Here is a 13,205-nt window from a genome sequence, read left to right as displayed (position 1 = left end):
GGAATTTCTAAAGGATTTTTAAAGATTTAGAACTTATTTGACCAAGAGTCAAATCAGTCAGTTACTCTGATCATCATGTTAAAGCATATCACCTTTCTCCCATAAAATTAGGATAAAATTTCATCCAGTTTCAATATGACTCAATTATATGGTTAGACTTTTCCTTTCTGGAAATCTCCAGACTGTATATGATTTCTCAAGAGTTTGCCACAGTGAGATTTTTCTTGGAATACATTGCATTTTTACTTCTAGCTCCATACAGATTCTAGTTCTTGGCTTTACATTTTAAAGGTTTTCATTGGTAAGTTGAAAATATAGTAGATATACTAGGAATAAAGCACTCAGTTATAAACTACATTGAAACAAGGCACTTATCTGTTGATCTGACCTAATACCATAAAAATTCATGCTTATCAGTTCGATAATGGAAATAGAGTTTAATGAGTAGGTAATTTACTAGTTTGAGTTTTATTTCCATTCATTTGCTTTATCCTTTTGTAGAAGTGTTAGTGTAATATTTTGAAGTTGAACAGTAGGAATCAAAAAAAGGAATTAGTAAAAAGTCCATAAATTTAAAGTAGGATAATGAATATGAATGTGTATATAATTGAGTTGATTACCCCAGATTACTGATTGTATTAGTTCACTTTGAAAATCCGAACAACTAGTCTCTTTTTGGTTATTTTTATTGAACCATTCTGTTACTGATTCATATTTCTCACAAAGGCTAGCATACTGACACTGTACTCTGAGAAAACTAGTGACACACTTTTTTTCCCCAAGAAGACTTTAAAAAACTAAGAAATTTTCATTTTGCTCTTTTTACTGTCACGAACAATCCTGTATTTGTTTGATTATCTCATTAATATAAAATCCATGGAGGTGAAATTGCTGGGTAAAATATATGCCTGCTTTTAAGAGTTGTGATGCATCATATTGCTTTCTAGAAAGACTATATATATTTATATGCCTACTCTCAGCATAAAGTACTGCAGATTTCCCCACACTGTTGTCAGCGTTGAGTGTCAGTGCATTTTTTGGTCAGTCTGGTTCAGGTGTAAAGTGATGTCTTAAAACTTGTATTTTTTTTTTTTGTTTCTAATGAACTTGATTCCCCCCCATGTTTTGGCTCTTAAATTTAAATTCATTTTTATCAGAGTTGTATTTGACTTAGAGATGCAGTAGTATCTGAGACTTATTTTGAAAAACGACAGTTTCCACACATTTCCCTCTTCAGTGTCCACCCAGTAGAGTAAGGCTCTCTACTACACTGATTTCTTTGTCTGTTTACTTCCATGGCACACAATACCATGCATATATTTCCTGCTTCTGCAGTTTGTCTTTTTGTTTTGAGTTTTTGTAGGGTAAGGATTTGTTTTAAACCTCGGCTTAAACATGCTACATAACCTTTCAACTATCTTTTTTAATAGTATTTTTCTTTTAAAGATTTATTTATTTATTCATACAGAACTGGGGTACATGCCAGAGATGTGGAGGGTGAGAGGATTCACTAGAGACAGAGTGGGGAGCAGAACAGGCAGATCTACGAAGCACACTGCTGAGGGGAGCAGTGGGTGGACCAGGAGAAGTCTGCCACACCATGTGGTCACCTCCGGGGCAGGCGGGGATGGAACTCATGCGGAAGTGGCTTTAGCTTCTTAGTCCTGTGCTTTAACCCGCTGAGCCAATAACCTTTCAACTTTTAGTGCCTTTAACTCTTTAATCATTCATACTACTTCTTTTTAATTCCACACATATCTCTCCTTAGCAACCATTTACTGGGCCTTTGAGGGAAGAGATGTGAAGAATCCCTTTGTTGTCTTTTTAGTGAGGTTTAAAGAAGAATGGATATAAAAATGTGTTTCATCTGCCATCTTTACATGGAAGTGTTTTCTTATGCATTTAGTTACTTTTTTTTTTTTTTTTAAAGATTTATTTATCCATATAGAACTGGGGTACAGGCCAGAGGTGCAGGGGCAGTGAGAGGATTCACCAGAGACAGAGTGGGGAGCAGAACAGGCTAATTGAGGAAGTACACTGCTGAGGGGAGCAGCGGGCCCATCAGGAGAGGTCTGCCGCACCATGTGTGTCACCTCGGGGGCGTGGATCGAACTCATGCTGAAGTGGCTTTAGCTTCTTAATGCTGTGCTTTAACCCACTACACCACCAGGGAGGGCCCATCTTTTTTTTTTTTTTTTTTAAATAAAGTAGCGATTGCTTGAATTTGAATCCTACTGTTGCTGTTTACTAGTTCTGCAACCTTAGACAAAATGCTTAACTTCTAAATCTCACTATTATAAGTAATAGAATCAATATAATACTTGAGAATTAAATGTGGTAATCATGGAGAAGTGCTTTTCACAATATCTGTTGTGTGGTAGTAGCTTACTATCTGTGAGATACTTACTAAGAACACAATTATAGTTGTGATGCATTGTAACTCTTATGAATTTCTTGCTCATGAATTTTGCCCAGTGGAATGCTTAGCTTTTTCTCATTAGTCAGATATACTGTGATTTCTACTTTTGTTATCAATGTTTTTTTTTGAAAAGTACTTGGTGCTGATAAGGGGGAAGAAGGAGGTGGGAGAAAGAGACAAATGGAATAGTAGTTGGGACAGCTTATTAAGGGCACCTGACAGGCTAAATGAAGAAATGATTATTTCAATTACTGAGAAAAATAATTATTAAGCTCTTGAACTAGCTTACATTAGCTTATTTTGTGGACAAATTATCTTAATTAAAAAAAAAACTTCTAGAATGGTATTCCCTAGTGAATTTCATCTGGAAACTTAGAGCTTTCATTTTTAGTTTCTACTTTAGTACTCATTTCTATGACATTAGATCCAAAATAGACTCCTGTTAGATAGGATTTATGATATTCCCTAAACTTACGCTATATTAATACATTTGCTTTCTTTTCAGTATCATACATAATATTAAAATGGCATGTTGATAATCCAAAATTGTAGTTATAGATATTTAATATTTTATGTTTATTGGATTTTACTGGTATGTTATTTTATGTAATCTTGGTTCATTATCTTGGTTTTATGGTGAATTATAAATGTATGATTCTTTGAAAAAAAGTTCACCTAAATTTGATCTCTCCACAGATTCAGATCAAGATGTAGCACTCAGACTTGCCCAGGAGAGAGCGGAAATAGTTGCTAAATATGACAGAGTAAGTATCCATATTTACTCTTTGAGTAAGTTTTATTAGGAAAAAATTGTAAATAAAAATGGTTTTTTTTTTTTTGAGAGGTTAAATTAGATCGTGTTTTCTTCACGTGAACATTGAAATTATCTTTTTTTCCTGACTTTATCTCTGGATTCTTTTTCTTCCCTCTGCTCCAGACACCCTTCTCTGGTTGGTTTTCCAAAACAGGGACTTCAGGAACTTAGCACTAGCTATTTCTTCTACCTAGAACACGTGTCTGCTGGATATCTCTGTTCTTTGCCTCACCTGTCAGATCTTTACCCAGATGCTGCTATTCACTTCTATTATTTTTGATTATTTGTGAGAATACCAGATGCATGAATTACAGAAAACCATCTGGACTGTGCCCTTCTCTGAGGGAGGCATACAGGCAGAGCTCGATTGGATAGTTATGTTCCCAAGTTGTTTTTTTTTTTTTTTTAAAGATTTATTTATTTATTCATACAGAACTGGGGTACAGGCCAGAGTTGCAGGGGCAGTGAGAGGATTCACCAGAGACAGAGTGGGGGGCAGAACATGCAGATCAACGAAGTACACTGCTGAGGGGAACAGTGGGTGGGTCAGGAGAGGTCTGCCACACCATGTGGTCACCTCCCTGGCAGGCAGGGATCAAACTCATGTGGAAGTGGCTTTCGATTCTTAGTGCTGCGCTTTAACCTGCTGCGCCACCAGGGAGGGCCCCCAAGTTTGTTTATAAGTTGTTTGTTTAGAAGATCAGACGATTTCCCATTATTGTGATTAAGCCTATGAAAACTTGTTTAATCAACAGAACTTTGTGGTTTTGAATTTAAAATCAACAGAACAATCACTTATGCTGGGATACCTTTTATCCACATGTAATTAACTGTATGATGCGACTTACTTGGAAAACAGGGAGGCACATATAATCTACAAAATGGAGAGAGCCACAAGACAGCTGACAATTGAGTCAGAAATTTGAGGGATCAATATCGACAGCTACATTTGGGCTTCCTACACTAATTAGTTGTTGCTAATAGCCAGAAGAATAGAGTCTATTAGCAGGTGGGCTGAGGGTAGAGCTCTGGGCAATACAACAGCTGAGCAGTATCATGAACAAAGCATCAGAAGAGCTGGGGGATTGGTATGAGAGGAAAAAGAGAGGATGATATTAGTGGGTGGGAGGACCAGGGAATGAGCAATAGTAACAAGTACACCTATAATATCCATTAGAGAAGGACTGAAGTATGTACTGGATTTGACATTAGTCTTTTTTGATCTTGGCAAGAGTAGGTTCAGGAATGATGTAGCTGTGATAAAATGATGAGATAAGGTGAATAAACTTCTGAGAAGTTTGGGGGAAGAGGCAAGAAATACTTTTTTCCCCTATGATGTATCTAAATTAGCTTTCAAGTTTGGCAGTTCATTCCTCAGTACTTTCTTATTTCTTAAATCTTGGATGCTTCCTCTTTTCCAGTCAGCTTCTTACTGGGAATCTAGCCTGGCCAAGACTTAACTACATACATATCAGCTGTTGCTGATGCATAGTATCTTCCAAAGTTGGTAACTAGGAAATAGTTGATTATATTGTTAAAATAGTTTGTTAAAAAAAGTTGATTGTGGGCCCTCCCTGGTGGCGCAGTGGGTTAAAGCACAGCACAAAGAAGCTTAAACCACTTCCGCATGAGTTTGATCCCCGCCTGCCCCGGAGGTGACCACATGGCCTGGCAGACCTCTCCTGACCCGCCCGCTGCTCCCCTCAGCAGTGTACTTAGTCGATCTGCCTGTTCTGCACCCCACTTTGTCTCTGGTGAATCCTCTCACCCTCCGCATCTCTGGCCTGTACCCCAGCTCTGTACGAATAAATAAATATTTTTAAAAAAAATTTGATTGAGGTTGATAATGTCTTAAGGCAGCTTTTAATGTTAATATGTAACACTTTTTTTGGTGTTTTCATTTGAAAAAAATATTTCACTCAATATTCTCAATACCCTTTGTTGTTCCCTATCATAGGGACGAGAAGGTGCAGATATTGAACCTTGGGAAGATGCTGACTACCTTGTCTACAAAGTCACAGATAGATTTGGCTTTTTACAGTAAGTTGCAAAATTTAAAACTAACTTTTTAAATTATAAATTTGAATGACCGCTTATTAGTAGCCTGTATTTTTATTTTAATGAAATTGCTGTGAACTAGATTTTAGGACTGGCCCTAGAATATGCTTTAATTTGTGGCATTTTTAACCTCCAAGTTGCAACTGAACTATGGTTAAGAATACAATCTTTAATATTCATTGCATTTTTGTAATACAATTAAGTGCAGTAAGTGAATGTATTAATAATTTAACTGAATTAAATGGATATGAATAACAATTTGTATTTAAAAAATAGTTATATTTCATTTTATATAAATGTACTTTAATGATAATCAGCAGTAAGAACTTTAGTGTTATGTGGCTTAAAAACGAACACTGAAAAAAAATGCCATTGATCTTTTCTATAGTTGTAAATGTATTCAGGCTATTGCTTTTCAAATTAATTCCATTTATCCTGAGTATATTATATAAAGAGCTGAGAGAGGTCTAGACCAAATAAAGTGGTTAGAATGGTTTTAAATCTTAAAAACATCCTGCAAATGAGTTGAGTTTGCCTGTTTTGCTTCTGACAGTGTTGTCAGTCATACTCCCACCGGCTGGAGGCTTCTTTTCATCTTATCTGTGTTTGGTTCCATACAACTTACTGATTATCCTCTCAGTCAAATTTACTTTGTGTTCTTGTTTACTCTAGATAGGAAAAAGTCAGGGATTTTTTATTTTGATATATGATTAAAATTTGAAGAACATATAATTTCTGATAGATCCTTATGGTAACCTGCAACACTTGTTTTACTACTGAGTTTTCTTGCGTTTAGAAGTATTTTTGTTGTATCCTGTTTTTCTGAGTTTAAAATAGCAAGCAAACAGAAACAATTCTGGAACTTAGTGAACCTGTTCTTACTTTTCTTGCTGTGTTGCTGGTCTCAGCCGTTTCATGCCTTGTGTAAAACAGAAATCATTCATTGCTCTCATAACTTAGAGTATACTAGGGGTTTTGTAGACTTAGAATGTAAGAATGCTGTGTGAAAGTCTGGACAAATGTGTTATTCTACCTAATGTCATTAACATATGAAATATTCTCCTGACTGGTTATAATAGGAAAACTTTGAACTTCAACAGATTAATAGTAGTCTTTAATTATGATGAAAATATTCTTTCCTCCCTCTTTTTTTTTTTTAAAGTAAATGAAACTTAGCCACAAGTGTGATTTCACATTTGTGTGGGTTAATGTACATACCTGAAGTAGTAAATGAAATTTTGTGAAGAAAACTTGAGAATTTAGCACTGTCAAAGATAGTGACTCCCAAATTTCCCTGCATATGAAAATCACATGGGAAATATTTGTTTTTAAGTAGATTTTGGAGTTTTACTTTAGATTTTGACTTAGAAGTTGGATAGCAACTCAGCTCATTTTGATTTCCCTAGTGTTCTAATGGGAGGGAACCACTGTAAAAAATGTTTTTATGGTAAAGTAGTTTCATATAGTACAGAAATATATTGAAACATTGTCTAAATTTTCTTTGCTCTTTACTTAAATGTGAGCTAGGTTCTAATCTAAAAGCCCAGTCTGGACTTCTCTTGTGGCCTAGGGCCTAGGGCACTAACCTGCATATGGTGCAGCAGACCTCTTCTCTCTTGCCTGCTGTTCTCCATAACACTGTATTTCAGCAAATTGGTCTGTTCTGTTCCCCATTCTATGTCTGATAAATCCTCTTATTCCCCCTTCTCCCCCCCCATCTTCTGGCCTACATTCTAATTCTAACAAACAAACAAAACCTCCCAAGAAATTACTAAAAGCCTATTCTGCATTTTACAGTTATTTCACATTGATTTTTGCCCTCAGTATTAAGGCCCATTAGTTCTCCAGCACAAAAGCAGTCAGTAACCTGTCTTAATAATATTTGCTAATGTTTATTAGTACAGTTCTAGGCTCTTTATAATAATTAACTCATTTGTTCCTTCAGAAACTGTTTGAGATAGGTGCTCTTTCTCTCTCTCTCTTTTTTTTTTTTTTAGATGAAATACAGAGAGGTCAAGCAAATGCCCAAGTGGTGCTGATAGCATAAGATCTAGAATGTGGACCACAGCAGTCTTATAGCAAAGTCTGTGTTCTGATTTCTGCATTATACTTCTTAGTACAACTCATCTGTGGCTTAATAAGAAAAACTCAGAAGAAAAGCTTTGAAATATCTAGAAAGAAAATTAAAGGGGGAATAATGGGCGCCTAAAGAGGATTTCTTTATAATGATCACTTCTGTTGAAGTTAACTCAAATAGCTAAGCTTGCCATTTCTTTGAAAACAAAGTCAATTGGTGCCATGCCATAGCATCACACTAATTTTTTTATTTGCTCCATAATGTACTCCAAAGCTACAGCGTAAGTGAAAATAATGAAGCGTATAAACAGATTTTAATGTAATGCTAGTTAGTCTTTATTAAATTTTACAGAAGTCATTGGCTTTTGTTACAATTCCTGATTTCATTAAAATACACTTCTGAGATTGGTTCCTTTCATTCCTGGTTACTGGAGGGTTTTTTTTTTGGTCCTGAATAGTCTAGGCATTTAGACATTACTTCCTATCACACCATGATCAAAAGGTCTCTTCTTTCTGCTGTATTAGTTCTTTTTAGTTCTTGATTGCTTCTGCAATGGATTGGGCTGTAAGCATCGGTCTCACTGCAGTAAGGTGGCCCAGAGTCATGTTTTAGCCTTCTTTGGGGCTGTTGAATTCATACCTTAATTATAATTTTAGTAACTTAAATTCCTTATTGTGATGTGTGAAGGATGACAGTAATTAACATATACAGTACATGTATAGCTTGTTTTATAACAGATTTCACAATAAATATAAAAAGTCTTGCCAAACCAGCCTGACTTGATGCTGAAACAGAAACATCTTTGTTTAATTCTCAGAATTGGGTAGTCATCCTCTGTCTTTATATTCTGAGGATGGGGTTACATCTGGAGAATGGAGAAATAGGGCTTGCTTATCTAAGAAGTTAGAGAAGTTTCGGTATTTAGAATTTCAACATTTGTATCCAAAATGGTCACTGCTAGTCTGTTCAAAGAGGAATGCTTGGTATTTGGATAATAATGGATAATGACCTTAGGTTACAAGTTATTAATAGAGGAATTAGAAGGAAATTCTTATAAAAAATAAAGAATACTAAGCTTTAAATTTTTAACTGCATATCAGCATGTATGTATTTACTAATATTAACAGGTTGCCTGTTGTTTAATATGACTAATAAATATCTGAAAGCCTGAATGAAGGTATTTTTGTTTTTAAAGAATATTTGTTTGGATAACAGGGCTTGAGAATTCTTTTTACCCATCTAATAATTTGGAAGAGTAAATCTCAACTAAACATAATATTTGCTACAAAACCAAAAATTTTCTAGCATATTTAACTTACTGATATTAACAAGTTTAAGTTTTCAAATCAAAGTTTTCTCACAGTTATAGATATACTCTACCAGAGTCAATTTAAAATTATAGGGACATATACAGTAATTAGTAATTCATTTACATTTAGTAGCATATGAAAAAACTAGATCTAGATCTAGTTATGGCTCCTTTTTGTTTTGGGGGACAGTGATATTTTTATTATTAAATATGCATTTCTGTGGGTATTGGTTCTTTTTGTAGCTTGATGTTTCCTTTTATAAGCCTCTATGTGCTGCTTTCCCTAAGAGTATAAGCTTTTCTCCTCAGCAGCAATGAGGCAAACATTTTCTGTAAAAAGCCACAGTGGGTTAATGCACAGCACTAAGAAGCTAAAGCCACTTAAGCATGAGTTCGATCCCTGCCTGGGAGGTGACCACATGGCCCAGCAGACCTCTCCTGACCCACCTGCTACTCCCCTTAGCTGTGCGTTTTGTTGATCTGCCTGTTTTGCTCCCTGCTCTGTTTCTGGTGAATTCTCTCACCACACCTGCGCCTCTGGCCTATACCCTAGTACTGTATGCATAAATAAATAAATCTTTAAAAAAAAACTATTCAAAAAAAGCCAAATATTAAATAATTTTGACTCTGTGGGTGATAGTCTTTGTCACAATTACTCAGTCCTAGCATGGAAATACTCAACAGATAATACATGAATGAATGAGCATGACATTGTTCCATTAAAACCTTATTTACAAAAATGGATAGTAGGCCAGATTTGATTCATGGGTTGTATGTAGTTAACTATACTTAAAGGCATACTTTGTATTTACCCTGAATTTGGTCCATTCTTTTTTTCACTTTAAAAAAAAATTATTTTTTTTTCCATGTGTGCTCATGTTCCCCTCACTTACTGTCAAACCACTCATGCTCATACCTATCTACCTGCCTCCCTTTCTCATCTTACCTCCCTTCCCCTGTTCCCTCTGGTGATCATTATATTCTTCCACGAAGTTCAAGATTTATTCTACTGTACTTTTGCCTGTGTATGCTTTTTTTATTGTTTATATTATTATTTTTCACTTTTTGACTTATTTACTTAACACTATCATCTCAAGGGCCATACCCTTTACCACAAATGCCAGTCTGCAATCATTTTTTCATAACTTTGTAATACTCCATTTAGCATATATTCCACATTTTTTTGTACATTTATAAAGGGCACTTGGGATACCAAATTGGTGTACAAAAATCTGTTGCATTTCTATACACAGATTGAAAAAAAGTCTATCAAGAAAGAAAATTTTCGTTTACATTTGCATCAATAAACAATAAACTACCCTGGAACAAATTTAGTCAACGAGATGACTTTTTTTTTTTTTTAAAGATTTATTTATGCATAGAGAACTGGGTACCTCGTGTACAGAGGTGTGGGCAGTGAGAAGATTCACCAGAGACAGAGTGGGGAGTAGAACAGACAGACTGACGAAGTAGTCTGCTGAGGGGAGCAGCGGGGCTAGACAGGAGTGGTCTGCCGTGCCAGGTGGATCACTTCCTGGGCAGGGATGGAACTCATGCTAAAGTGGCTTTAGCTTCTTAGTGCTGTGCTTTAACGCACTGCGCCACCAGGGAGGGCTCCAAGATGAAAGACTTTTACATTAAAAACCAAAAGATAGTAATGAAAGAAATTGAAGAAGATGCGAATACATGGAAAGATATTTTGGACTCTTGGATTGAAAGAATTAATAATGTTTAAATATCATGCTGGGCCCACCCTGGTGGCGCAGTGGGTTAGGACACAGCACTGCAAGCTAGCTGCAGCCGCTTTAGTGCGAGTTTGATCCCCAGCTCTGTAGGTGATCTACATGGTGTGGCAGACCTCTCTGACCAGCCCGCTGTCCCTCTCAGCTGTCGATCGGCCTTCTCTGCTCCCCACTCTGTCTCTGGTGAATCTTCTTAGCGCCCCTACACCTCTGGCTTGTACCCCAGTTCTGTATGCATAAGTAAATAAATCTTAAAAAAAATCCATGCTACTCAAAATAATCTACAGATTCAATTCCTATCAAATTTCAAATAGCATTCTCACAGAAATAGAACAAATAATCCTAAAATTTGTATGGAACAAGAAATACTAAAAAAGAACAAAGCTAGATGCATGACACTCCTTGGTTTCAAACCCTTACAAGTAGTTTCAATAGTATAATGTTGGTATAATAACAGACACATGGATAAGTAGAACAGAATAGAGAACACTGAAATAAACCTTAGTTAATTAATTTCTGACAAAAGAGATAAGAATATACAGAGACAGGATAAGTCTCCACTGGGTAGCATTGGGAAAACTTAACAGCCACATACAAAGGAATGAAAATAACTACTGTCTTATAGCAGACACAAAAATCAACTGAAAAATCAATTAAGGACTTTAATGTAAGATAAATTATAAAAGTCCTAGAAGAAAACTCCTTTATATAGTTAGTAAACTCTTTTACATCGATCTTGGCAATACTTTTTGAATTGACGCCAAAAGCAAAGGTTAAGAACAACAAAAATAAATGAATAGGACTGTATGTATCAAGTTAGAAACTTTAGCTTCTGTACAGCATAGGGAATGATTTGCAAAATGAAAAGGCATCCACAGAATAGGGAGATTCTGATTCTGTTAAGGGTTCAATATATAAATAAAGAACTCATTTAACTAAAAAAGTCAAGCCAAATAAAAACTGGGCAAAAGATCTGAATAGACATTTTTCCAAAGAAGACATATAGGTGACAAACAGGTACATGAAAAGGTGTACAACATCACTAATCATCACAAAAGTGCAAACCAAAACTGTGATGCAGTATCACCTCCCACCTATCAGAATGGATATTATCAAAAGGCCAGAATTAAATCTTGGTGAGGATGTAGAGGAAAGTTGAATTGTGAAAAGACTTACTGCTCCGTAAAGTCTAACTCTTAATATTTAAATATTTGCCTTTATAGAGAGATTGCTGAGCCCTGGTCTAGAGCATGTTGTCTAATAGAACTTTTGCACTAGTGAAAATGCTTTTTCATATCTGTTCAGATCAAAATAGTAGCTTCTGTCATACATTTGAACCATGATCAGTTAGACTGAGTATATATGTTCAATATAATATGATTTTATTATGCTTAAAATTAAATAGCCCTATGTGCCTAGAGGTTATTTTATTAGCACAGATCTGGCGATTTAAAAATGGGAGGGAGTTTGTGTTACAGGATCCCTGGAAACTTAGATAGTTATTGTGAGAACAAATAAGTGGTTGCTCATTATATGTCCCTATAGATTTATAATTATTTGTAAGTTTGCTGTGGTCTCACCTACTGTTTTTTCTCTGCAGTGAGGAGGAGCTCCCCTATCATAATGCAGTTGTGGAACGGGTAAGTCTAGCTCTGAATATATATATATATAGTTCCTGGTGAATTATGTTTACCAGCAGAAGAAAATCTGCTACCTCTTTAATGTAAAATAGTCATGTTAGAATTTGATATTAAGTATATCACTGTAAGAAAGTCATTGAATTAATGGGGAAATAATTTCAGGAAACTTCATGGAATTTCTGATAGATTTTTGAGGAAAGGAAAGGTAGTAGTTACCCAAGAAGACTTGTATTCTAGGCAGTAATTCTCAGTCTTAGAAGTGCTTCAGAATATAGAGTTGTTCATTCATTGGTTGATTCATTGATTTTTTTCCTTTATTATAACACTATATATAGTTTAGGGGAATATGATCACTACTCCTTAGATGTACGTTACCATCGAACTTCCACCATTCAGGTACCCATAGTCCTTTAGCATAGACCCTATGGGGAAAGGCCTATAAATCCCTGGTCTATTTCTGTTAAATTCTCATTCTGTCTTCTATCACTTGCTCTTACTCATTACCCCCTTATGTTTCTGTAGTGTACCACCAAATTACCTCTTTCAGACCTTTACCACTGGCTGTTTCCTGTGCTGAATGCTCTTTTCTGATAGTGGCAACTGGCAGTTGCAGCTACTTTAGTGTTCACTCAGATATCACATAGAATAAAGCCTACTCTGGTTATCATATCAAGAATTGTGAACTTCTTCCCCCTTCCTCTGCCACATACACATTCAAATCATCTTCTTCTCTCCTTTGTTTTTCTCATTAGTACTTAACACTATTTCACATACTAAAAATTAAACCTATATCTTTATATTATCATTTTTCTCATTGACATATTACCTCAGGGGGAAGAGGAAGCTGCTGGTGGTATCCAGAACCAACAGTTAATGTGTATAGTCTCAGCTTAGTAAGTGGTGGCTGAGGTAATGACAGTTTCATAGCTAAACAAGTTGATTTAAAGACTGGCAGACATTGTCCTTTTGAAAATTTTTTTATTGGCAAAGTTAAGAAGAGAAGAGCTAGAAGTCATCTTTAGCACAAGACAACCTATGTTTGGTAAAGTCAACTCCTCTTTCCAGTGCCTTTCTTTTGTGTCTCTCCCCAACTCTCCTTTTAAAAATAACTTCCTGGCCCACAAATTCCAAAAGTTTGGGAGCTAC

At 35.7% G+C, this 13,205-nt stretch overlaps 1 protein-coding gene across 2 annotated transcripts in view; it reads left to right on the top strand.

Moving 5' to 3' along the window:
- Positions 1-13,205, top strand: part of USP6NL (USP6 N-terminal like) — a 98,383-nt gene that overhangs the window by 42,769 nt on the left and 42,409 nt on the right. For both annotated transcript variants that reach the window (XM_012731415.1, XM_004691243.2), the window contains exons 2-4: positions 3,116-3,183; positions 5,191-5,273; positions 12,020-12,059. In XM_012731415.1, the coding sequence (XP_012586869.1) occupies positions 3,116-3,183; positions 5,191-5,273; positions 12,020-12,059 (191 nt within the window). The remainder of the gene's footprint in view (positions 1-3,115; positions 3,184-5,190; positions 5,274-12,019; positions 12,060-13,205) is intronic.

Source organism: Condylura cristata, unplaced genomic scaffold (assembly GCF_000260355.1).
Source record: "Condylura cristata isolate star-nosed mole 26May11 unplaced genomic scaffold, ConCri1.0 scaffold00030, whole genome shotgun sequence".
In the NCBI taxonomy this organism is placed as follows: domain Eukaryota; kingdom Metazoa; phylum Chordata; class Mammalia; order Eulipotyphla; family Talpidae; genus Condylura; species Condylura cristata.
Note: the sequence above shows the minus strand (reverse complement) of the source record. Positions and strands in the feature narration are given on the sequence as shown.